This window comes from Panthera pardus, unplaced genomic scaffold, assembly GCF_024362965.1.
Source record: "Panthera pardus isolate Hobbes unplaced genomic scaffold, ASM2436296v1 HiC_scaffold_17, whole genome shotgun sequence".
NCBI classification, from domain to species: Eukaryota; Metazoa; Chordata; class Mammalia; order Carnivora; family Felidae; genus Panthera; species Panthera pardus.
This window is the reverse complement of record NW_026526732.1, coordinates 101968824-101992447: the sequence shown is the minus strand read 5'-3', so window position 1 is coordinate 101992447 and position 23624 is coordinate 101968824. Positions and strand designations below refer to the sequence as shown.

Sequence of the window (23624 nt, the reverse complement as noted above, 5' to 3'; positions counted from 1 at the left end):
GGTTTTAAAATAGTATTTACATATAGTTTATATGTAAAGTACTTTCTTTTACAAAGTACTTGTTTTTAACTTGCAATATTTAAGAACAGACTGAAGGAGAAAAGAGAAATTAGAAGCTCTGTCCTAAATTTGTTTTACATTTGAAACTCCAATAATTTGGATATAGAATATTCAAGAAAAAAAATATTAAGCCAGTTAATGCCATTAAAGCGAACCCGGAATAATTTTCCTTCTATAGGACTTCAGTTATCAATCAATCAATTAATACTTATTGAACACCTACTCTACTTCTAATGGCGTAGGAGAATCATAAATGTTTAGAAATATTTATTTATAAATATGTTAAAAGCACAGATCGTACCTTAAGTCTGATTTAAGAAAACAAATTTTTCTTATACTCATTCAACATTTACATCCTCTCTACTACTGAGTCAATGTATTAGGACAATGACTCCTACTGTATTAGGAATGGTGAAGAATTCAGTTGATAAAGGAGACATGGTCCTTGCTGTCACTATGTTTAAAACCTAGTTGGGGAAACAAACATTCTATAAAAAGCCAGCAGTCACTCATCATGTAGGCATGGCCTTGTATTGTAACAAGAGCAGCATATGCAATCTCAGGCAAGGAAACACTCACTGGCACACAAGAGACCAGAATTAGAGCCTGCCTGGGCTCCAAAGAATATATGGGACATGAATTGTGGAAGAAAAGGAAGGGAAAATTATAGAGAAAAATATAAATATTCTTTCTTATAGTTTTTTGGGCTTCAAAAATATATTCCTTTTGCTTCAAGATCTGATAAGCTCAACAACTTTCCTCTTTGTGTCTGTCGTGCCTTTCTTTAAGCTTCTGTACCTCCACCCCAGCAGCACTGAGAGGGGACCTTGGAGACAGGTGGACACAGGGGCTCCACTCTATGACTTCTCCATTCTCTCTACCATAGGAACTGTGAAGGTATATATACAGGTGATTAGCATACTGAAGGACTCCATCCTCAATTCCCAAACTGTACACTTAGCTGAATGCAGGATTGTCATTACTATAGATTTTTCCTCCTACAGAGACAACCTCACCCATAGACATAAACAACCAATGAGTCTGAATGGTGGCCACTCCAAAGCTATCCCCATCCTAATCCCTGGGACTTGTAAATATTACCTTACATAGCAAAAGTGACTTGTACAAGTGATTAGGTTAAGGATCTTGAAATGAGAAGATTACCCAGGACTACTCAGGTGGGCTCTAAATGTCATCACAGGGGTCCTTAGAGGGGCAGCAGATCAGAAAAGCTGTAGGCAATGTGAATCAAGATGTTGTGAAGTAGACATTGGAGATATGCTTTGAAGATACAGAAGGGACCACAAGCCAAGGAATACAGGCAGTCACTAGGAGCTGAAAAAGGCTAGGAAACAGCTTCTCCCCTAGGAACTCCAGAAGGAACTGGGCTTGGCTCCATTTTTATTTTAGACCACTGAAAAGGATATCAGACTTCTGACTCCCACAACTTTAAAAGAATGAATTTGTGTTGTTTTAAGACACAAATTTGTGGTAATAGCAGCAGTAGGATACTAGTACATTATTTAAGGGACCTCTCATAAAATAGCCTTCTCCAGTAACCAGATTTCCATCTTTGGACACAATTCTTTTAGGCCATGGCTTGAGAAACTGTTAAAAATACCTTTAGGATGTATGATATATTTAAATATCACAGCATTATGGTGAATTATGGTGCGAATTATTCTATGAAACCATCTAGAAATTCAGGAAGAAACAGGTCACTGAGTAGGCTAAGTTTGATGGGAAGAATATAGAAGGGGTAGGTCCAGGCTTGAAACATATCTAAACACTGCAGGTTTGGAGACTGAGATTGGAAGAAATAAAATAGGACAAAGGTCAGGGTAGACTCAAAACATACATGCTAATAATTCCATAAATTTGTCTTAAGTTAGCCTTATTTTCATGCCTTTCACACATGTAATTTATACCCATTTCTAAAGCAAAATACTCTATTTTAATTGATCAGTGCACAAAAATACTAAAAAGGAAAAATAGTTAAGAAATCAAATATATTTAATTAACAAAAGACTGTGGATTCTAAATACAATAATTCAAGTTAAAATTTCTACATTACCATATAAACTTCTTGTGCACAAGGAAGCATGGCATTATTTTTTAAATTCTAATGTAACACCTTCTATCTCAGGGGCCAGACCTCTGATAGGTGAGAAATATACCTCTTTTGGGAAGTGAGTGCACTGTTTAGCCCAACATTTGATTTAGGTTTTTGGATCTTAAATACGGAAATGCATCTAAGCTGTGTTCTATTTTATAAGTAGAGGCATTTTTTAATGCAATATCAGTTGTTCTTCTAGCACATTCCTAAGTATCTGAAAAGCAAAATCAAGTTCCTTATGTTAACTATAGCTGTATCATGAATAATGTTGTTTATTTATTTTTGAGAGGGAGAGAGAGCAGGGGAGGGGCAGGGGGAGAGGGAGACAGAAGATATCAAGAGACGAATGCAGGGCTTAAACTCAGTATCCGTGAGATCACAGCCTTAGCAAAGTCAAATGCTTAACCAACTGAGCCACCCAGGTGCCCCAGGAAGAAAGTTTTTAAGCTTAACCACAAGTCAAGAAAAGTGGAGGATAAGAATGCCATTTTTTTACATATCAATAGGAATGCCTGGGCTGTAACCTCACATATTTTGGAAGCCTGAACTCTATCTGCCAAGTTTGAGCAAATCATGTTCACTTCCGGACTCAGTTATAGGTTAATTTAGCTTAAGACTATTTTACAAAAATACAGTCTACAATACTAATAATTTATTACAGTACAAGAAATTGCTATTTTACATAATTTTAATGGTGATATATTAGGGTGACCAACTCATCCTATTTTGCCTGGGACTTTCTGGGGTGTCTTGGTGTCAAAACTGACAGTCCCATACCCTGGGAAACCCCTCAGACCTGGGCAGATCAGGACAAGGAGTTACACAGGTGGTTAAGTACAAACATAGTCCCAACAAAATGTCATTTCCAAAATGGTTTGCCCACATGAGATGAGCAAATTCAAAGAAGATACATTACATTATCTTTTTCTTTTAACATAGAGCAATATTTACATATTTTTTTAAATTTATTAAGTGGAATATGCATAAATAGAATGTATTTTAAGTAGTGGTGGTATTTTCAATGTTCATCATTGGCTCAAAGTTTACTTAGTCCTATTTTTACTTCAATGAGCAATCAAAATGTGCTTTTTCATTTTTAAGTCAATCACACTTTTAAGGCTCCAAATCAAGATTTTCTGTATACACAATCAGATGCCACCTGTCAAAACTCCAGACAAGCTGGAAATTGTCCACATATTCACACCCAGAATGAAACATCTATATTTCTAATGCTATTTCAAGGCAGTGTATCAGATTTAAAATCTTTATTATCTCTGAGACAGGACAGCATGTAGATAAATGTCCTGATAGTCCAAGCTTTCAAAGAATGTCACCATTTATTCTGTGGATACGCATCCTTGCGCAGCCACTGGACATGACACAGCTAAATGCGATTCCGCTTTCCCAATTCCCTTCTCCTTCCCCTTTGCCCCCCAATTTTCTCTTTTCTCTTTTCTTATCCCTCTTTCAAATGTTCATTTGAAGATATACTTTATACTGGGATTAAAACAGGGTTTGCGTTTAAAATTTTCATTCACCAAACAGAAAAATATTTTACTAGAAGGGAATGGTATTAAGGAGAAATGATTTTCCGTGTGCCCTGAGGCCTGGCATAGACAGGATTTGATTTGCTATGTTCAGCTGGAATCTGGATTGATACGCAGAGATGAGAGGGGGTGTTTAATAAAATTTACATTTCATTTTCTCACTTGACACCAGTCTCCCGTCACTCAGGGAATTGATGGGAATGCTGCAAATAACTTTTGTCAGAATCTAGTTGGGGAAACAGACTGGGAAATGAGAAAACAGAGGGAGAGAGAGAAAAGAACAATCTGGTTTGTTTTCATCTTCTGGTTCCAGTGATGGGAACAAATCCATTGTGGCTGGAGGACTTGACAGCTGGCAGCCTTTACATGGAAGGAGCCAGTGTACCAGTGGGAAAGTGGGGAGGCACCTGGGAACTGACATGACCCAGCTGCCCGCAGCAGGCAACCATGCTGTTGGGGAGTATTCTTTGGATGGAAGGAGGAGTTTAAGTTCTGGAGGACTGGAAGCAATTTCTGTCAGCTGAAAAAGAGATCAGGAGATCCCCAAGGAAAGCAAGAGAAGGGGACTAAACTTCCCTTTTATTACATGAAACCATAGTGTCTATATCAGTTTTTTATTGATGTGTAACAAATTACCACAAATTTAGTCACTTAAAACAATACCCATAATAAATATCACTCAGTCTTAAAAAAGAAGGAAATCCCTGTCATTAGCAACAACATGGATGGACCTGGAGAATACTGTCTCAGTGAAATAAGCCAGACCTGTAAAGATGAGTAATGTTTGATCTCACTTACCTGTGGAATCTAAAATAGTCATACTCATAGAAGCAAAGAGTAGAATGGTGATTGCCAGAAGCTGGGAAGAAAGGGAAAGGGGAAGTGATGATCAAAGTGTACAAAATTTCCATTATGCAAGGTAAGTTCTGAAGATCTATTTATTCAGCATAGTGCCTACAAGCTAAAAATACTGTGTTGCCTACTTAAACTTTTCTAAGAGCATAGGTCTTATGTTAAGTGTTCTTACCACAAATAATAATAATAATAATAATAATAATAATAATAATAATAATAGGGTGGGAAGAAACTTCAGGAGATGATGGATCTTTATATGGCCTCAATAGTGGTGATGGTTTCACTGGTGAATACTTATTCCCAGGCTCATGGAGTTGTATATATTAAATACACATACAGCTTTTTACATGTCAAATACATCTCAGTAGGATTGTTCAAAACCAAAAATGTAACACTCATGTATTAACTCTCAGTCTATAGGTCGAAAGACTGGGACAGCTCAACTGAATTTTCTTCTTAGGGTCTCACAAGGCCAAAACCAAGATGTTAGCCAGGCTGAGCATTTATCTAGAAGGTTTGAGAAAGAATCAGCTTTCAAGCTCATTCAGGCTATTGGCAAAATTCATTTCCTTATGGTCATAGGACTTAGGTCCCTGTTTCTATGCTAGCTGTTATCTGTGGGCCACTCTTAACTCTCAGCGGCTCCTCGGATCCTTTGCCAGCTGATCTGCTCCATTTTCAAAGCATCAATGACACAAAGATTCCTTTCCATTTTTGGAATATTTCTGACTCCCTTTTCTACCACCAGTTGAGAAAACTTTTTTTTTTTTAAGGTTCACGTGATTAGGTTAGGCCAACCCAAATAAATTTCCCTAGATTAAGGCCAACTGATTAGTAAGCCTAATCAAAAATCAATAATTTAGGGGTGCCTGAGTGGCTCAGTTGGTTTGGTGTCTGACTCTTGATTTTGGCTCAGGTTATGATCTCATGGTTTGTGAGATTGAACCCCCATGTCAGGCTCCCTGCTGAAAGAGTAGAGCCTGCTTGGGATATTCTCTCTCTCCCTCTTTCTCTGCCCCTCCCCTGCTCATGCTCTCTTTCTCAAAATAAATAAATAAACTTAAAAAAAAAACCTGCAATATCAATTTGCCACTTAATTTAATCATGGGTATGACACTAGGTAACTGAGAAAATGGAGGCCATCTTAAAACTCTGCCTATCATATTGTCTTATATGTAATCAATCCATGGTGCCAGCTCAGAGTAGACAGGAATGGTTGCTGACATTAGCTGGTGGTTTCTGAGAAGCCTGGAGATCCAGAAGGGTAGCAGGCAAGGCATTAAGCCAAAAGATATTTATACAAATCCTAAGAAAAAACAAGATGTAGAAGTTATAATTACTTTGTATTGATCAAAAAGATAATATCAACATTAGTTTGGCACATTTCTCAGCACTAAATCAGTGGTTCTTTCACTAGAGTTGATGTGATAAGCAAAGGAGGAATGTAAACAGCCTTTGGAAGCACTGATGGCAGATTCAGGGCTATTTGGGCAGAAAATTCAGTCTTGGGTAGTCATTCAGTGGTCTAGAAAGGGTGGGCCTAGTATGTGATAGGCACATCCTCTTTATATATATATATATATATATATATACATATATATATATATATATATATATATATATGACCTATTTATTTTTGAGAGATAGGGAGGGAGGGAGGGAGGGATGGAGGGAAAGAGAGACAGAGAAAGCAAGCACAAGCAGGAGAGGAACAGAGAGAGAGAGAGAGAGATTCTGAATCAGGCTGTAGGCTCTGACCTGTCAGCTCAGAGCCCAACACGGGGCTCAAACCCTCAAACTGTGAGATCATGACCTGAGCCAAAGTCAGATGCTTAACCAACTGAGCCACCAAGGCACCCCTGGTAGGTACGTCCTCTTGACCTCATGGACTTCCTGCCTATATGGAGGAAGGCAACTAGGGGTTGGGGGAGGTCAAAGTGGAGCTCTCCAGAGGACAGAGCCTGGGGAAACTCTTCTTCACTAAGTCTAAAGGCAGTATTGGCTGGGATGCCATAGATCTTTGATACAAGCTCTATTTGACACATGAATAAATAAGAATATTTGGAGGTCATTTGGTCCATTATCTTCCATTATATTTATATAAAGGAATTTATATAATTTATTTTTTTTATTATTTTTTTATATTAAATATAATTTATTGTCAAATTGATTTCCATACAACACCCAGTACTCATCCCAACAGGTGCCTTCCTCAATGCCCATTACCCACTTTCCCCTCCCTCCCACCCCCATCAACCCTCAGGTTATTCTTGGTTATTAAGAGTCTCTTATGGTTTGCATCCTTCACTCCCTGTAAACTTTTTTTCCATTACCCTCCTCCATGGTCTTCTGTCAAGTTTCTCAGGATCCACATATGAGTGAAAATATATGTTATCTGTCTTTCTCTGCCTGTCTTATTTCACTTAGCATAACACTCTTCAGTTCCATCCACGTTGCTACAAAAGGCCGTATTTCATTCTTTCTCATTGCCACGTAGTATTCCATTGTATATATATATCACAACTTCTTTATCCAATCATCACTTGATGGACATTTAGACTCTTTCCATAATTCAGCTATTGTTGAAAGTGCTGCTATAACATTGGGGTACAAGTGCCCCTATACATTAGCACTCCTGTATCCCTTGGGTAAATTCCTAGCAGTGCTATTGCTGGGTCATAGGGTAATCTATTTTTAACATTTTGAGGAACCTGCACACTGTTTTCCAGAGTGGCTGCACCAGTTTGCATTCCCATCAACAGTGCAAGAGGGTTCCCGTTTCTCCACATCCTCTCCAGCATCTGTAGTTTTCTGATTTGTTCATTTAATCCACTCTGACTGGCGTGAGGTGATATCTCAGTGTGGTTTTGATTTGTATTTCCTGATGAAGAGTGACATTGAGCATCTTTTCATGTGTCTGTTGGCCATCTGGACCTCTTCTTTAGAGAAGTGTCTATTCATGTCTTCTGCCCATTTCTTCACTGGATTATTTGTTTCTTGGGTGTGGAGTTTGGTGAGTTCTTTATAGATTTTGGATACTACCCTTTGTCCGATATGTCATTTGCAAATATCTCCTCCCATTTCATTGGTTGCCTTTTAGTTTTGTTGATTGTTTCCTTTGCAGTGCAGAAGCTTTTTATCTTGATGAGGTCCCAATAGTTCATTTTTGCTTTTAATTCCCTTGCCTTTAGAGATGTGTCAAGTAAGAAATTGCTGTGGCTGAGGTCAAAAGACGTTTTTTCCTGCTTTCTCCTCTAGGGTTTTGATGGTGTCCTTACATTCAGGTCCTTCATCCATTTTGAGTTTATTTGTGTGACTGGTGTAAGAAAGTGGTCTAGTTTCATTCTTCTGCATGTTGCTGTCCAGTTCTCCCAGCACCATTTTGTTAAAGAGACTGTCTTTTTTTTTCCCATTGGATACTCTTTCCTGCTTTGTCAAAGATTAGTTGGCCATACATTTGTGGGTCCAGTTCTGGGGTCTCTATTCTATTCCATTGGCCCATGTGTCTGTTTTTGTGCCAATACCATATGGTCTTGATGATTACAGCTTTGTAGTAGAGGCTGAAGTCTGGGAATGTGATGCCTCCCACTTTGGTTTTCTTCTTCAATATTGCTTTGGCTATTCGGGGTCTTTTGTGGTTCCATACAAATTTTAGGATTGCTTGTTCTAGCTTTGAGAAGAAAGCTGGTGCAATTTTGATTGGGATTGCATTAAGTGTGCAGATTGCTTTGGATAGTATTGACATTTTAACAATATTTATTCTTCCAATCCATGAGCACAGAATGTTTTCCATTTCTTTGTATCTTCTTCACTTTCCCTCATAAGCTTTCTATACTTTTCAGCATACAGATCTTTTACATCTTTGGTTAGGTTTATTCCTAGGCATTTTATGATTCTTGGTGCAATTGTGAATGGGATCAGTTTCTTTATTTCTCTTTCTGTTGCTTCATTATTGGTGTATAAAAATGCAACCGATTTCTCTACATTAATTTTGTACCCTGTGACTTTGCTGAATTCACGTATCAGTTCTAGCAGGCTTTTGGTGGAGTATGTCAGGTTTTCCATGTAGAATATCATGTCATCTGTGAAAGGTGACAGTTTGACTTCATCTTTGCCAACTTTGATGCCTTTGGTTTCCTTCTGTTGTCTGATTGCTGAGGCTAGGACTTCCAACACTATGTGAAACAACAGCGGTGAGAGTGGACATCCCTGTCGTGTTCCTGATCTCAGGGGGAAAGCTCTCAGTTTTTCCCCATTGAGCATGATATTAGCTGTTGGCCTTTTGTAAATGGCTTTTATGATGTTTAAGTATGTTCCTTCTATCCCGACTTTCTCGAGGGTTTTTATTAAGAAAGGAGGCTGAATTTTGTCAAATGCTTTTTCTGTAGATTGACAGGATCATATGGTTCTTATCTTTTCTTTTATTAATGAGATGTACCACGTTGATTGATTTTTGAATGTGGAACCAGCCCTGCAGCCCAGGAATGAATCCCACTTGGTCATGGTGAATAATTCTTTTCATATGCTGTTGAGGTCAACTTGCTAGCATCTTGTTGAGAATTTTTGCATCCATATTCATCAGGGATATTGGCTGTAGTTCTCTTTTTTGCTGGGAATCTGTCTGGTTTGGGAATCAAAGTAATGCTGGCTTCATAGAATGAGTCTGGAAGTTTTCCTTCCCTTGCTATTTTTTGGAACAGCTTGAGAAGGATAGGTATTATCTCTGCTTTAAATGTCTGGTAGAATTCCCCAGGGAAGTTATCTGGTCCGGGACTCTTATTTGTTGCGAGATTTTTGATAACTGATTCAATTTCTTCGCTGGTTATGGGTCTGTTCAAGTTTTCTATTTCTTTCCATTTGAGTGTTGGTAGTGTTTGGGTGCTTAGGAATTTGTCCATTTCTTCCAGGTTGTCCAGTTTGTTGGCATATAATTTTTCATAGTATTCCCTGATAATTGCTTGTATTCCTGAGGGATTGGTTGTAGTAATTCCATTTTCATTCATGTTTTTTTTGGGGGTCCTCTCCCTTTTCTTTTTGAGAAGCCTGGCTAGAGGTTTATCAATTTTATTTTTTCAAAATACCAACAAGTGGTTTCGTTGATCTGCTCTACAGTTTTTTGGGATTCTATATTGTTTATTTCTGCTCTGATCTTTATTATTTCTCTTCTGCTGGGTTTGGGATGTCTTTGCTGTTCTGCTTCTACTTCCTTAGATGTGCTGTTAGATTTTGTATGGGATTTTTCTTGTTTCTTGACATAGGTCTTCATTGCAATGTATGTTCCTCTCAGGACTGTCTTTGCTGCATCCCAAAGTGTTTGGATTGTTGTATTTTCATTTCATTTGTTACCATATATTTTTAAATTTCTTCTCTAATTGCCTGGTGACCAATTCATTCTTTAGTAGGGTGTTCTTTAACCTCCATGATTTTGGAGGTTTTCCAGACTTTTTCCTGTGGTTGATTTCAAGTTTCATAGCATTGTGTTGTGAAAGTGTGCATGGTATGATCTCAATTCTTTTATACTCATGAAGGGCTGTTTTTTGACCCATTATGTAATCTGTCTTAAAGAATTTTCCATATGCACTTGAGAAGGAAATATATTCTGTTGCTTTGGGATGCAGAGTTCTAAATATATCTGTCAAGTCCATCTGATCCAATATATCTTTCAGGGTACTTCTTTATTTATTCTCTGTCTAGATATTCTATCCATTGTTGTTAGTGACGTATTAAAGTCTCCTGCAATTACCACATTCTTATCAATAAGATTGCTTATGTTTGTGATTGTTTTATACATTTGGGTTCTTCTGAATTCAGTGAATAGACATTTATAATTGTTAGCTCCTCCTGATGGATAGGCCCTGTAATTATTATATAATGCCCTTCTTCATCTCTTCTTATAGCCTTTAAAGTCTAGTTTGTCTGATATTAGTATGGCTACTCTAGCTTTCTTCTGACTTCCAGTAGCATTATAGATAGTTCTCCATCCCCTCCCTTTCAATCTGAAACTATCCTCAGGTCTAAAATGAGTGTCTTGTAGACAGAAAATAGATGGGTCTTGTTTTTTAATCCATTCTGATACCCTGTGTCTTTTGGTTGGAGCATTTAGTCCATTTGCCTTCAGTGTTATTATAGAAAGATATGGGGTTAGAGTCATTGTGAGTCTGTAGGTTTCATGCTTGTAGTGGTGTCTCTGGTACTTTGTGGTCCTTGCAACATTTCCCTCACAGAGTCACCCTTAGGATCTCTTGTAGGGCTAGTTTAGTGGTGATGAATTCCTTAAGTTTTTGTTTGTTTGGGAAAACCTTTATCTCTCCTTCTATTCTGAATGACAGACTTGCTGGATAAAAGATTCTTGGCTGCAAATTTTTTTCTGTTCATCATGTTCAAGATTTCCTGCCATTCCTTTCTGGCCTGCCAATTTTCAGTAGATAGGTCTTCTACTACCCTTATGTGTCTACCTTTGTATGTTAGGGTCCTTTTATCCCTAGTTGCTTTCAGAATTCTCTTTATCCTTGTATTTTGCCAGTTTCACTATGATATGTTTTGCAGAAGATCGATTCAAGTTCTGTCTGAAGGGATTTCTCTGTGCCTCTTGTATTTCAATACCTGTTTCCTTACCCAGATTGGGGAAGTTTTAAGCTATATTTGTTCAAGTACACCTTCAGCCCCTTGCTCTCTCTCCTTTTTCTGGAATTCCTATGATATGGATATTGTTCCATTTGATGGCATCACTTAGTTCTCTAATTCACCCTTCATAATCATGGATTTTTTTTCTCTCCCTTTTTCTCAGCTTCTTCTTTTTCCATAATTTTGTCTTCTAATTCACCTATTCTCCCCTCTGCCTCTTCAATCCCCACTGTGGCTGCCTCCATTTTATTTTGCACCTCATTTATAGCATTTGTTAATTCATCATGACTATTTTTTAGTCCCTTGATCTCTGTAGCAATAGATTCTCTGCTGTCCTCTCTGCTTTTTTCAAGCCCAGCAATTAAATTTATGACTATTCTAAATACTTGTTCAGTTATATTGCTTAAATTGGTTTTGATCAATTTGTTAGCTGTCACTACTTCCTGGAATTTCTTTTGAGGAGAATTCCTCTGCTTTGTCATTTGGCTAGTTTTCTGTCCCTTATGAGTTTTAAAAGCTTGTTGTGTGCTCTGCAGCTGTGAGCACTGCTATATTAAAGGGGGGGTCATACCCTGTCTAGGGTCTGGCCCTTCAGGAGGTGTTTTTTCAGGGATTGTTACTTGCTCTCTGTTCTTGTGACATTGGTTATTTTATTTGCCTACTTGTAGTGATATTTTGGGCCCTCTACCAGGTGTGCTTTGATTTGTTACTTGAAGTAGCCCTATAAAAGAAAACAGACAAACAGAAGACAAAAACACGCAAACACACAAATAACACAAACAAATATACAAAAACAAACAAAAAACAAAAAATACCAGAAGTAAAGAACAGAGTGGAGGCGGTGCTGATGGAAGAGCACATACAAAGAGAGAAATGACAGGAGTGGGGAAATAGAAAAAATAAACATTGACCAGGCAGAGAGACTAAAAGGCTTAATCCAGAGAGAGAGAAAGGAAAATAAAGGAGGTGGGGGGAAAGAAATGAAGATAAAGTTACCCAAACAGAGAAAGTATATGGCTTGATTATTCCAGAGAGAGAGAAAGGAAAATAAAGAAGGAGGCAGGAAAAACGAAATGAAGATAATGTTGCCCAGACAGAGAAACTATATGGCTTGATTATTCCAGAGAGTGAGAAAGGAGTATAAAGAAGGAGGTGTAGAATATGTGTCAAGACAATGGATTAAATATATCTGTTTAGACAAACCAATAACCAGAGTAAGCAGCATAGAGGAGGGAAGAGATAAGGAGGAGAAATGGGGGGCGGGGGGGTAGGGAATATATCTATATATCCAGAATTGACCTAGAATTAATCCAGGCAATGTTGCAGTGCTGGTCTAGAGTAGCTGTCCATCTGGCTTAACAGGGTCTGTTTGGCTCCAATAGATGCCCAGTTACCTGGTTTGGAGAGGCATGGTTTGGTGTAAACTGTCCTGCCTCCACTGTGGGCCCCTCAGACATCCCTGAAGCCCCGCCTTGGTGGTGGTGGTGGCAGCAGGGGTTGGGGGGAACGCTGATCCCCCGTCTTTTCTCCATGGACCCTGACCTGTACCCAGTGGACTCCGTTTGAGTCATCCTCATTGTGCTGCTGGTGCAGATGGGGGTGGTCCTTCTCTGCCAACTCCCCTGACCCTGCGCTTGGCTAGGATTCAAAGACCTGCTCTGTGCGCTCTGGCACTGGGAAAATGCCTCTCATGCACCGGATACGTGGTGCTGCTGGCTTTGTCTGTGCTACCACACTTCAGGGAGGACACCCTTCTCCCACTGTGCTGCCGACCTCCCCACCAAGCCCTGGGGGTGGTGGACATAGGCAGGCTTTGTCTTTTCCCACAGCATTCCAGGGAGGGCACCAACTTCTCCTACCTGCAGGCTGAGACCCTGACCTACCACTAAACCCAGGGTTCGCTCCCCTTCCCCCCAGGTATGCGAACAGGGAGCCGACCCTAGTCTGGAGAAAGGATCCCTCTCAGTCCCAGGTCTTTCTCCTGTCCAGATACAGTCCTACACTTCCCCAGCCACTCTTTCTCTTCCCTTTGTCTCTCTGGAGACAGAGAGACAAAGGGGATCTCTCCCCTCCATGCCTACACAGCCTGTTTTATCTCCCCCAGTTCACAATCACCCACCTATTGTTTCTCAAGTTGTCCAACTTTTTTCCTGGTAGATTGTCTCTTTTCCTCCCAGACTCTTGGGGTTCAAAGTCCTTTGGCTTCAGCACTTCGAGAGACGTGGGAAGTATGGATCCCCCTACTTCTCTGCCATGTTGGCCCAATACTTGGAATTTCTAAGACAAATGGGCTCAGAAAAGATACTTCCTAGTTAGCCACATATTAGTTCTCAGTTCTATAAGTCAAAAGACTGGAAAGGCTCAACTGGATTTTCTTTTTAGGGGATAACAAGATTTTGGATCAGAAACCCAGGTTTGAGCCTTCACTTTACTGCTTACTGAGAAGGTATATTCAGTGACATAAGAGAGAATCAATGAGTGGAACCATTACAAAGGCCAAGAGGAAAGTGGTTCAAGAAAGAGGAAGAGAAAGGTTGGGTTAGGTGCTCCTGAGATGTCACGTAAAATGAAGATAAAGAATTGTTCTTTAGAAATGACAGTATGGAAGTCACTGGTGATTACCACAAGAGTAGTCTCTGTTCTGTAGATGGGTCAGAAAACATTCTGGAGTGCCTGGCAGTATGAATGAAAAATAAGGAAATAATGGAATATGTGAATAAAAATCTTTTAAACAATTTTGCTGGAATAGTAGAAAAATGAGAAAGAGAACTGGAGGGGTCTATAGCATCAAAGAAACTTTATTTTTTTTAAGTGGGGTCTACTTAACCATGTTGGATAGTCATGGGAATAATCCAGTAGATGAGGAGAGATTGATGACATTGAAAAGAGAGCTGATAATTGAGGTAGTAACATCCTTGGGAACAGAATGAAGATATGTAGAAAATAATACTAAAGAGAAAATTTGGTATTACTAGACTTACAGCCTAAATTTATATATCTTCTAGAGTTGTCTAAACTATAGATAAGCACACAAGATTTTTTTTAAATATTTATTTTTGAGAGAGAGAGAGAGAGACAGTGTGAGTGGGAGAGGGGCAGAGAGAGAGAGGGAGACACACAATCTGAAGCAGGTTCCAGGCTCTGAGCTGTCAGCACAGAGCCTGACATGGGGCTTGAACTCACAAGCCATGAGATCATGACTTGAGCCGAAGTCAGACACTTAACCAATTGAGCCACCCAGGTGCCCTTACAGGATTATTTATTTATCCCCAAACTTAAGAAAATTTTGGAGCATCTGATTTCTCAGGCCATACTCATGATTTGCAAATTAAAACTCACAGTCTTTTAACTTAAGGCTCTATCACAAAACTGAATCTATGAAATCTGCCAAATAAATGTGCTTTGATAGATGCTTTCAAGAGTCAGTCCTTTGTGTTCAAGGTCTTAATACCATGTGGTGTGGGTTTAGAATAGGTTCTTATGGAGCTGGGCTAGAAGAAGTACACAGTATGGCACTGATCCAAGGGAGAGAAACATACAACCCATGGTAGGCACTTCTCAGTACTGTGGGCATTGTGTTGTGTCTGCCCTTGACTTAGGGTGAGTGTTTGCTTCCCCAGTGTTTCCTCCATATGCGTGATGGGAAGGTGGCTCTTTTATAATTGAATCTGATTGAGAAATGCCAAGTCTGTAGCCATACACAAATTTTCTTTATAGGTCCCTCACATAGATGGGATCCTAGGTTGCATGCCCTGTATGACATTCCAGGGATATTTTGGTGAGAACACAGATTTGTTAGCACTCTAATCACTGTCCACCAAGAAACATTCCTTTCCCAAGCTGGAGACTTTACCTTTTCCTTTCATTCCTCTTTGGCCTCTCTTTCTGGTCCATTCATCTTACACTCTCTACCCTCTTTATCTTCGCCTATATATATGTAAGTCCTCCATCCAGAACTAAATGCATTTTATATCAGCAAGTTCTCTTGGATGAAAATTAAAGAGATTGCTAGCCTCTAATCAATCATAAGTTGCAGAAAATATTTTTTTTAAATTTGTTTTGGTAGTAATAGGTCCTATAAAAACATTGAAATACAAAAAGATAAAAAATTTGAGGTGAAAATCTACCCATATTACTGCTCCATTCCCTAAAGGTAACTATTTTTTTTTCAAAACTTTATTGGTTTCCTTTCCATAATTTTTCTATACATTAACAAACTAGAGGTAAAAGCATAATAAACACATTATTTTGCAATTTTATATTTTTTTTACCCTAATAGTATAGCTTGAATAATTTTCTACATCATTCTACTGGACAGATGTGCCATTAAAGTTGAGGAAATCTTAAAATCAGATACAGTCCAAACAAATTTCCAACTTTGCCTGGACCATTGCAAGAGTTTAGTAATGACTGTTCCTTCATCTATACAATGTAGAGACAAGTGGCCATTTCCCACATTTTTCAAAAGGAGATTGAGTCTCTTTCCCCTTGTTACAACTACTAATATTGAAATAAAATATATGGTGATAATAAATGAATGATCATTTTGATACTGAAATAAAAGAGAAAAATGATTCTTCAAAACCCAGTAAATTCTAGAAAGTCTTCCAAATGCATTAAATGAATCTTCTGTCTCAAAAGAGACCAGATTGATGGTCTCTTCTTGAGTTGTTCTAAGCAAAGAGAACCCTGGTCTTTTTTCATGTATAAATATAACAAATGTTAGAAGAATATTTGTAAACACGCAAATCTCCATATTCTACCAATTAGACTTCATTTAATTTTATGAAAGTGATTTATCCCTTTTAAAAGATTACATTCAGGAAATGTGATTCATCTCTCAAATATATCTGCAGTTAATCAGAGTGCTATCACATAGGTTGAAATCAACTGTGTTCTACACTCAGTAGAGTAATTCCTTCTGCTTATAGCTCCTTCAAAATTGACACTGAATACATTATAAATCCTGGAAACAAAATATGGAATAAATGCATGAATTTTAAATGACAGAATTAATTAAAATCCTTTACTGTTATTGACATGTACGGTTTTATAGAAGCTTGGATGAATAATATTTGCATGTGATTTACATTCAATTTCCCCATATTCATTTTTGCATACAGTTTGCATACATTTCAATGTATAGTGATTTCATACATTTAGCCTTAGACTGTGAGATGGAAGGGAGCTATTAACTAATCTTTGAAAGGTCTGGGCCTTTTGGTTCTCAGTAGCCTCACTGGGCAACAATATGGACAAATCTGCAAGATACAATTGTGGTCAGACTGGCTCAGCCTGTCACTCTGAGAGACATGAAATTCTGTCTCTGGTACCTTCTCTGAACACAATCCCTAAAACTTCACAGATTGTGGAAACTACCTTATCTCTCATTATCCTTCCCTCTCAGTTTTAATATCCAGAAATATTTGCAAATATTTTTGAACTCTTTAGAATTTTAATTTGTTTACTATCTTGGGGGAAAAGAAGCCACCATATATAAAAAATCAGAAATGGGAAGCAAGAAGAGATTCTTTTTTTTTTTTTTTTTTAATTTATTTATTTTTGGGACAGAGAGAGACAGAGCATGAACGGGGGAGGGTCAGAGAGAGAGGGAGACACAGAATCGGAAACAGGCTCCACGCTCCGAGCCATCAGCCCAGAGCCTGACACGGGGCTCGAACTCACGGACCACGAGATCGTGACCTGGCTGAAGTCGGACGCTTAACCGACTGCGCCACCCAGGCGCCCCAAGAAGAGATTCTTTGAAATAACAGAGGAACATGACACTTTTCAATTATTTATTTCAGTAAAGAGTAAGGTTGTTGCTGCCGGCAAATATTTTTTGAACTAGCCATGTTAATGGTCTGAATAAGTTTAGGTTTGGCCAATAGTGGTGCTTTATGTAACTAGCTCATCTCCAGACATAAATGAACCAAGAGCTAATTGTTCCGTTTTCTGAGGAGAAAAAGAGGACTGGCTTAATTATGGGTTAAAGGATTCTAACTAGACTCTAAGATTCCATGCCATATGCTAGAGCCCTGCTAGTTACTCTGGATATTTCTGGCCACTGTTCTGGCCCAAAGAGTCCATTTTGGCCTGAGGGATTCCAAGCATGGCTAAGGGAGCTTTGATAGATTAATTATGGTTATTCCTAAACGGAGGGATAGGATCACACTTGCTTTCCAGAAAGATTAATCTTGTGGCACATGGATGATTGATAAGAAGCTAGTAAAGGTTGGGATGTGGGTAAAGGAGTAGAAATAACCAGTGGTAGCTGACTGAGAAGGATGAGATAGAACAAGGAGTCCTGGTTGACTTCCAGATATCTAGTCTGAGTGCAATGAGCTGTGTGTTGCATTAGGGCAGGCATGAAAAGGAGGAGTATGTTTTAAGGCCATCTTAACTTCTCAGTGTCTGTGAGATAACCTAGTGGGAGTCCTCAGTAGGCAGCTAACTATATGTTATAGAGCTCAGGAAATAAATTTGGGCTGGAATTTGTGGTGATAAAAGAAGTCACTGGAATGAAAGGGAGAATGTGTAGACAAACCCAAAGCAGTAGTGCTAAGAATATCATTTTAAAATTCTCAAAAGTCTTAACTTCTGAATTGTTTTTGTACAAAATATTGCAGATCTCTGACAACTCAATGTATCTACCAAAGAATGCAAATAGGAGTAACCTCAGAGATCAGGAAGCTACAAAAAAAGGTTATAGCTGGGACTAATTAAACTGGAGGAGGCATAGTCTGCCTAAGTTCATCAAGTTATTTCTTCTTTGTTATGTTTTTGAACACTATTAGTGCCCAAACAAAATACAAAAAGGACTTACCCTGCAGAAAGACAGTTTATGCCTCCAGAGTAACTTTCTATAGAACAGATTTCCCATCAATGCCCTTCTTAAACACAGATTACTTGGATTCCAGTTTCTTGATGAACATCAATCTTGATACCTAATTGTTTCTCCCTCAGAATCTAATACAGCGTCATCTTCTTTTCCGAGCAGCTTTAAGGCTTGAAATCTCTATAATACATCTAAAGAATAGACAAAAGGCTGAGAATATTCCTCACGGTACAAAGATATTTTCCCATTGATGCCTTGGAGATGATGACTTTCTGCCAGTACCCACTATGGGATTAGTTACAGGGCATCATTATTGAAAATTCTGCAATAGAAGAGTATGTTTCCTTCCTCTGTTCTAATTCAAACATAAGAAGGCCTCTGAATCTTTCAGAGATTAGAAAATCCTGGTTTATATTTTAGGAACAGCTGAGAACAGGTTGTTTCTGGAAATTCTTCTCACCTCAGCTATCTTTGCTTTACTCTCTTGGAGCATAAAGCCTTCTGGATCCAGAGCCAAGGACACAATCAGGCTGCCTAAAGTGTTCTTTTGTTTGAACACTGATGAGCCCTCTGTGAATGTATGAATTAGGTGAAATTGCCTTTAGCATCCTTCCCCAACTTGGTATGAGTTGACCTTCCACTCTGGCCTTAATTAGAACCCTTAGAACACAGTCTAGAGAGGCTGCCATGACACAAGGTCTTCCCTCCTTCATTGGGCAGCTGTACACATTATCTTCTCCAAAAATCAGTGCTCTCAAAAATGAGTTCACTAATAATCTGCTTGGGCACTTGGTTATCTCTGGTCTCCCCAAATAGTTTTATTCTGTTGTAAATTTGACCCAGCTACTAACAGAAAGAACTACTTAAAATATATATATATAACTTTGGTCCATGGACAATTCCCTTCCCCAGGTTGTTTTTATATCTTTGCCCTTAATTAAACTCTCAACAAAGCCCCTAAGAACATGAATTATCGTGCACCTATCACAGCTGTTCCTGAATAGTTTCTGGGTGAACTGATTGAAGAGAGAATGCCTGAGTAGCACCACAAGAATCTTTGTTCTCTTGAGAAAGCCCCACACTGCCTCTTTCCTTGCCCAGTTGGCTCTGCCCCTGCAATTGCTGCCTCTCTTGTCTGAAGTCTGGGCAGAGCAGTAACTGCTGATCTTGGCCTGCCAGCTGGTATCTGACCAACTGTTCTTGGGCCTCCCTCCAGTTCCCAGTCTCTTGCAGGTATACCTGCTGAGCAAGAGAGCCTGGAGCACACGTGTGCCCCTGGGATGGGACGCTGGTAAGACCAAGAGCAGGAGCAACAGCCTCTTCTTGGCGGCCAGCCTCCTTCTGGACAGCACGGTGGCTGACCTTCCTTCTGGACACTCCATTCAGTGACTGGTGGGGGAGCTGGTTCAATTTGTCCACCATCACCTTCATCTTCTTATCTGTGAGAGAAAAGATGTAGGGGGAGACTTGGATTTAGTTCTCAAATCAGTTGAGAACCATCACTTTATATATTAACATTCCTGAAAAGATGCTGTTGATTAAAGATTAGGTTGTATCAGCTTATTGATTTGCAAATACTTTTAGAAATATATATTTTTCTTCCTTAAAACAAAACAAACAAACAAACACCGCAGGGGTGCCTGGGTGGCTCAGTCAATTAAGTGTCTGACTCTAGATTTTGGCTCATGGGATTGAGCCCACTTATTGGGATCCATGTTGTCAGCACAGATCCTGCTTGGGAGTATCTGTCTCTGCCCGTCCCCCACTCATGTGCACATGCTCTCTCTTTCTTGCTCTCAAAACAAATATTTTTTTAAAAAAACTCACTGTATCCCATGCCCAATTTATAATTAATATTATTTAATAAAAATTTGATAATATCACTTCCCAGGAAAATACTTTTTATGATCTAGATAAGTCATCAAGGATTTCTCCTTCTAAGCACAATGTCTTAAATCCCAAAACCAGACCACAGTCAGGCCTTACCAAGCATGCCAACTCCCATTTGTATTAAGAAATTTGAGCTCTAAAAGCCAGTCTTACCTAACACTGGCTTTTATGACAAATTCACAATCTGAATATCTTTGATTTTATAAAACATGAATATAAACGTATGTAGAGATAATACAAACATATCAATAAACATGTATCCATATGAGTGTGTACACGTATGGTTATATAATAGTGGAAGGAGAGAAGGAGCACTAGACTGGGGTCCCAAAATAAATGTTTAAGTCTCTCTTCCCTGCTAGCTGGCTCTGTGAGTTTCATCATGTCTCTTAGCCTCTCTGGACCTCGGTTGTAGAATTTCATATTACTCTCAGGTGCTACTTAACAGTTTACTAAAATGTATTTCATTTTAAAAGTCTTAATTTAATTATAGTTTTCTTCCCTTGACATTTCATTTGTACTTCCACCTCCCCCCCCCCACCCCACCATTCAACAGAATTAATCTTCAACTCCAAAGAGTACAACATTGGTACTAGCCATGGTAACAGATGATCTGGGCACTTTTGCCCTAATTTGTCCCAATTCTTTAAAGGATGTATTATATAAGCAATAACACTTCTAGCCTTTAAAATATGATCATGCCATAAGTGAATGAGCTAACTATCATATTACTTAGAGAATAAGTAAATGATGATGAACTAGAGCTAGATAGAGCTAAATACAGTTAAATGAAACCTACCAAAACAGTTGTTTATGGTATTAAATATGTGAAAGATGGCCTCTAGAAGTGACATAGCAAAGGAACAAAGAATGCAAGCTTAGAATCAAACAAGTATGGTTAGATTTCCTGCTTGGTCCCTTACTTGCTGAATATATGTGCAGACTGTACTTACCCTCTGTGTGCCTGTTTCCTATCTGTATAACAGCTAAATTGATAGTATCTACCTCATAGAATTGTTTGAAGGTTAAATAAGATGAATCATGCTAAGCACTAACCAGAATCTATGATGTAGTGAAGATTAGATAAATAATAATCATCATAATTCAAATTGCTAGTACTCAGTACTCATTCTTGCCAGGCACTGTTCTTAATGCTTTATGCCCATTCACTTACTGAATCCTCATAGCCACTCCATGAGGCTAGTCCCATTATTGTCCTCATTTTACAGATGGAAAAACAGGTATGGAGGGTTGAGTTGCTTGTCCGAAGTCACAAAGCCTCCAAGTGTAGACACAAGATTCAAACTTAGCTAGCATGGTCTTTACCATTTAACATAATTACTTAATATGATTCCATTCACATAATTTTTTACTTTGTCTATGTTTTACCTTAATAAAATGTATCCTAAATTAATAGCCTTTTGAATATCTTTATCTCACACAGATGGATATATTATACAAATTCACCTTAAAATAAACAAATATGCACCATCAACAAGAGAGACCCCAGATGTCTAACTTGGGAGTGTCTTTTTTCCCAAGTTTGCCTAAATTTGTATATACATTCCATTCTCACCCATTTTCTTAAATGTCGGCTCTTAGATTTGCATTTATTTGCCAAATATCTGGTTGCTGAAGGTTTGAAACATTTTCATTCATAAGTTTCAAAATTGCCTCAGATTCAATATCTCAAAAGAATGAACTTGTTAAATTCTTCTCAAATTCTACCTTTGTCTTTCTTTACCCTTTTTCAATCATGCTGTCCCTTTCAGGTGCTCCAACTACATTGTAGGAGGAATCATTCTCAGCCTCCAGAGATTCTTCATTGTAGAATTCATCTATTTTCTCACTAGCTTATTAGTTCATTGTTCATTCATTCATTCATTCATTCATTCATTGTTTTCTGAGCACCTGCTATATGATAGGCCTAGAAATACACCAGTGAACAAGACACAGTCCTGATAGCCTGCAGTTTATGCTCCAGTAGTGGGGACAGACAGAAACTAGAATATGCATGGATGGAGCCTGTACTAGGTCCTACTAGAAGCTCCTGGGAACTTCTCCCCTGCTCTCCAGGAAACAGATCTCTAAGCTGATTAAGGTGAGACCCTGGTAATAAGTGTGATAGCAAGTGTCTAGGGAAAATACTAGGGAAGACAAAAGAAGAATTACTTTATACTTACTGCCTGAAAGATTAGGAAGACTTCACAAAGGAGATGACTTGGTTTTGAGGGATAATATTGTGGGAAGATATTCCAGTATACGCTTTGGCATATGCAAAGACAGGAAGCAAAAAAAAAAAAAAAATAGGTCAAGACACTGAGAACTGAGGTTGTGTATATAGATGTGCCTGTGGTGTGGGGAGTGTTAAAAGAAAAAAAAGTAATAATACTTGATAGAGGCAATAAATAAATAAAGGCTCTTGAAAACTCTACTAAGGAGTATGGATTTATTTCATAGAAGATGGGGAGGTGATTTTAGAGTAGGGAAGTGACATCTTATTTTCATCATGGGAAGAACAGGCTTTCTATGAGAAGAAAATGAACTGTGAGGGAAAGAAGGAGGTCATTTGAAAGGCTACTGAAATAGTCTGAGCAAGATATAATAAAGAACAATAGGCCAGAGTCAAATATGTTGAAGAGAAGAATAGACAGATTCTGAGTACAAGTTATAACAGTGGTAGTGGAAGGGAAGGTTAGTATTTATTGAACGTCTAGGTATGCATCAAGGACTTCAGAACTATTCTCAGAGATTCTATGACAGAAGACATCTTGTAATCTAGGGAAAGCAAAACAGTGTATCTCTATTGCATCAGAAGAAAACACAAAACATTTGTAGGTGCACATAAAGATACAAACCAATTGAAAATAAAAATATTCCTGTCAGGCTGTATTACCACTGGTGGTTATCCAACTTCCTGGTAGTTATAGGGGCTAATGAATTTTTCTTGAATGAATACTATAAATATAAGGATGTGAATATATTTTATATTTCCCCCAAGAAATTATAGCTTTTTTGAAAACATGGGCTTGCTCTTACTTTGTTTTCATCTTTTATAGAAATTATTTCATTGTTAACTAAACACTGATATTAGTTTCCTTTTCTGCTAAAGGAATGTTTAAGAAAGTGGGAAGCTTTTTCGGACTAGGTATCTGTAAAGTCATGTCACAGTAACAAAGTCCTTAAGTTCACATTCTGGCTAGTGTTCATAGTGTGTGCATACAGGCGCATGTGTGTACACGTGTATGCGCTCACATGCTCAGGACATGTGATAAGAATTCAAGTTTTGGAATAGGACAAACTATTGAACCTATGGTTCAATAGTTCTGGGTTCTGGGTTTAGTAGAAAAAGTAATTGGACCTTTGAATTGCAGTTTTCTTGTTAGCAATATGGGATAATTTGGTCTACTATATCATAATGCTGTCATGAAAGCATATGAGTTACAACATCTTTTAGCACCTTGTAACCTAAGAGGGGCCCTATAAAGCTAAACTCTTGTGTTGCAGTTCTGTTATTGTGATGATGATAATGAAAGTGATGATGATGATGACAATGAGGATGACTTGAGGAAGGAACAACAGAATCATTCATAGGAGTATTTCATGGAAATTTAATGTACATACTAGTTTATTCATTATTTTAACCTTCTGTGATTTTTACTGAGATTGGTAGATCAGTTTGGGGGATATTGAC

At 38.4% G+C, this 23624-nt stretch overlaps 1 protein-coding gene and 1 long non-coding RNA gene across 2 annotated transcripts in view; one reads left to right on the top strand and one right to left on the bottom strand.

The window, feature by feature from the left end:
- LOC128777696 (uncharacterized) overlaps positions 1-23624 on the top strand; it is a 477594-nt gene that overhangs the window by 385826 nt on the left and 68144 nt on the right. The gene's annotated exons all lie outside the window — the stretch shown is intronic.
- The window catches only part of PKHD1 (PKHD1 ciliary IPT domain containing fibrocystin/polyductin), a 488429-nt gene continuing 481791 nt past the window's right edge, over positions 16987-23624 (bottom strand). Inside the window, exon 67 of the mRNA XM_019457395.2 lies at positions 16987-19479. Within this exon, the coding sequence (XP_019312940.2) occupies positions 19025-19479 (455 nt within the window). The 3' untranslated portion in view covers positions 16987-19024. The remainder of the gene's footprint in view (positions 19480-23624) is intronic.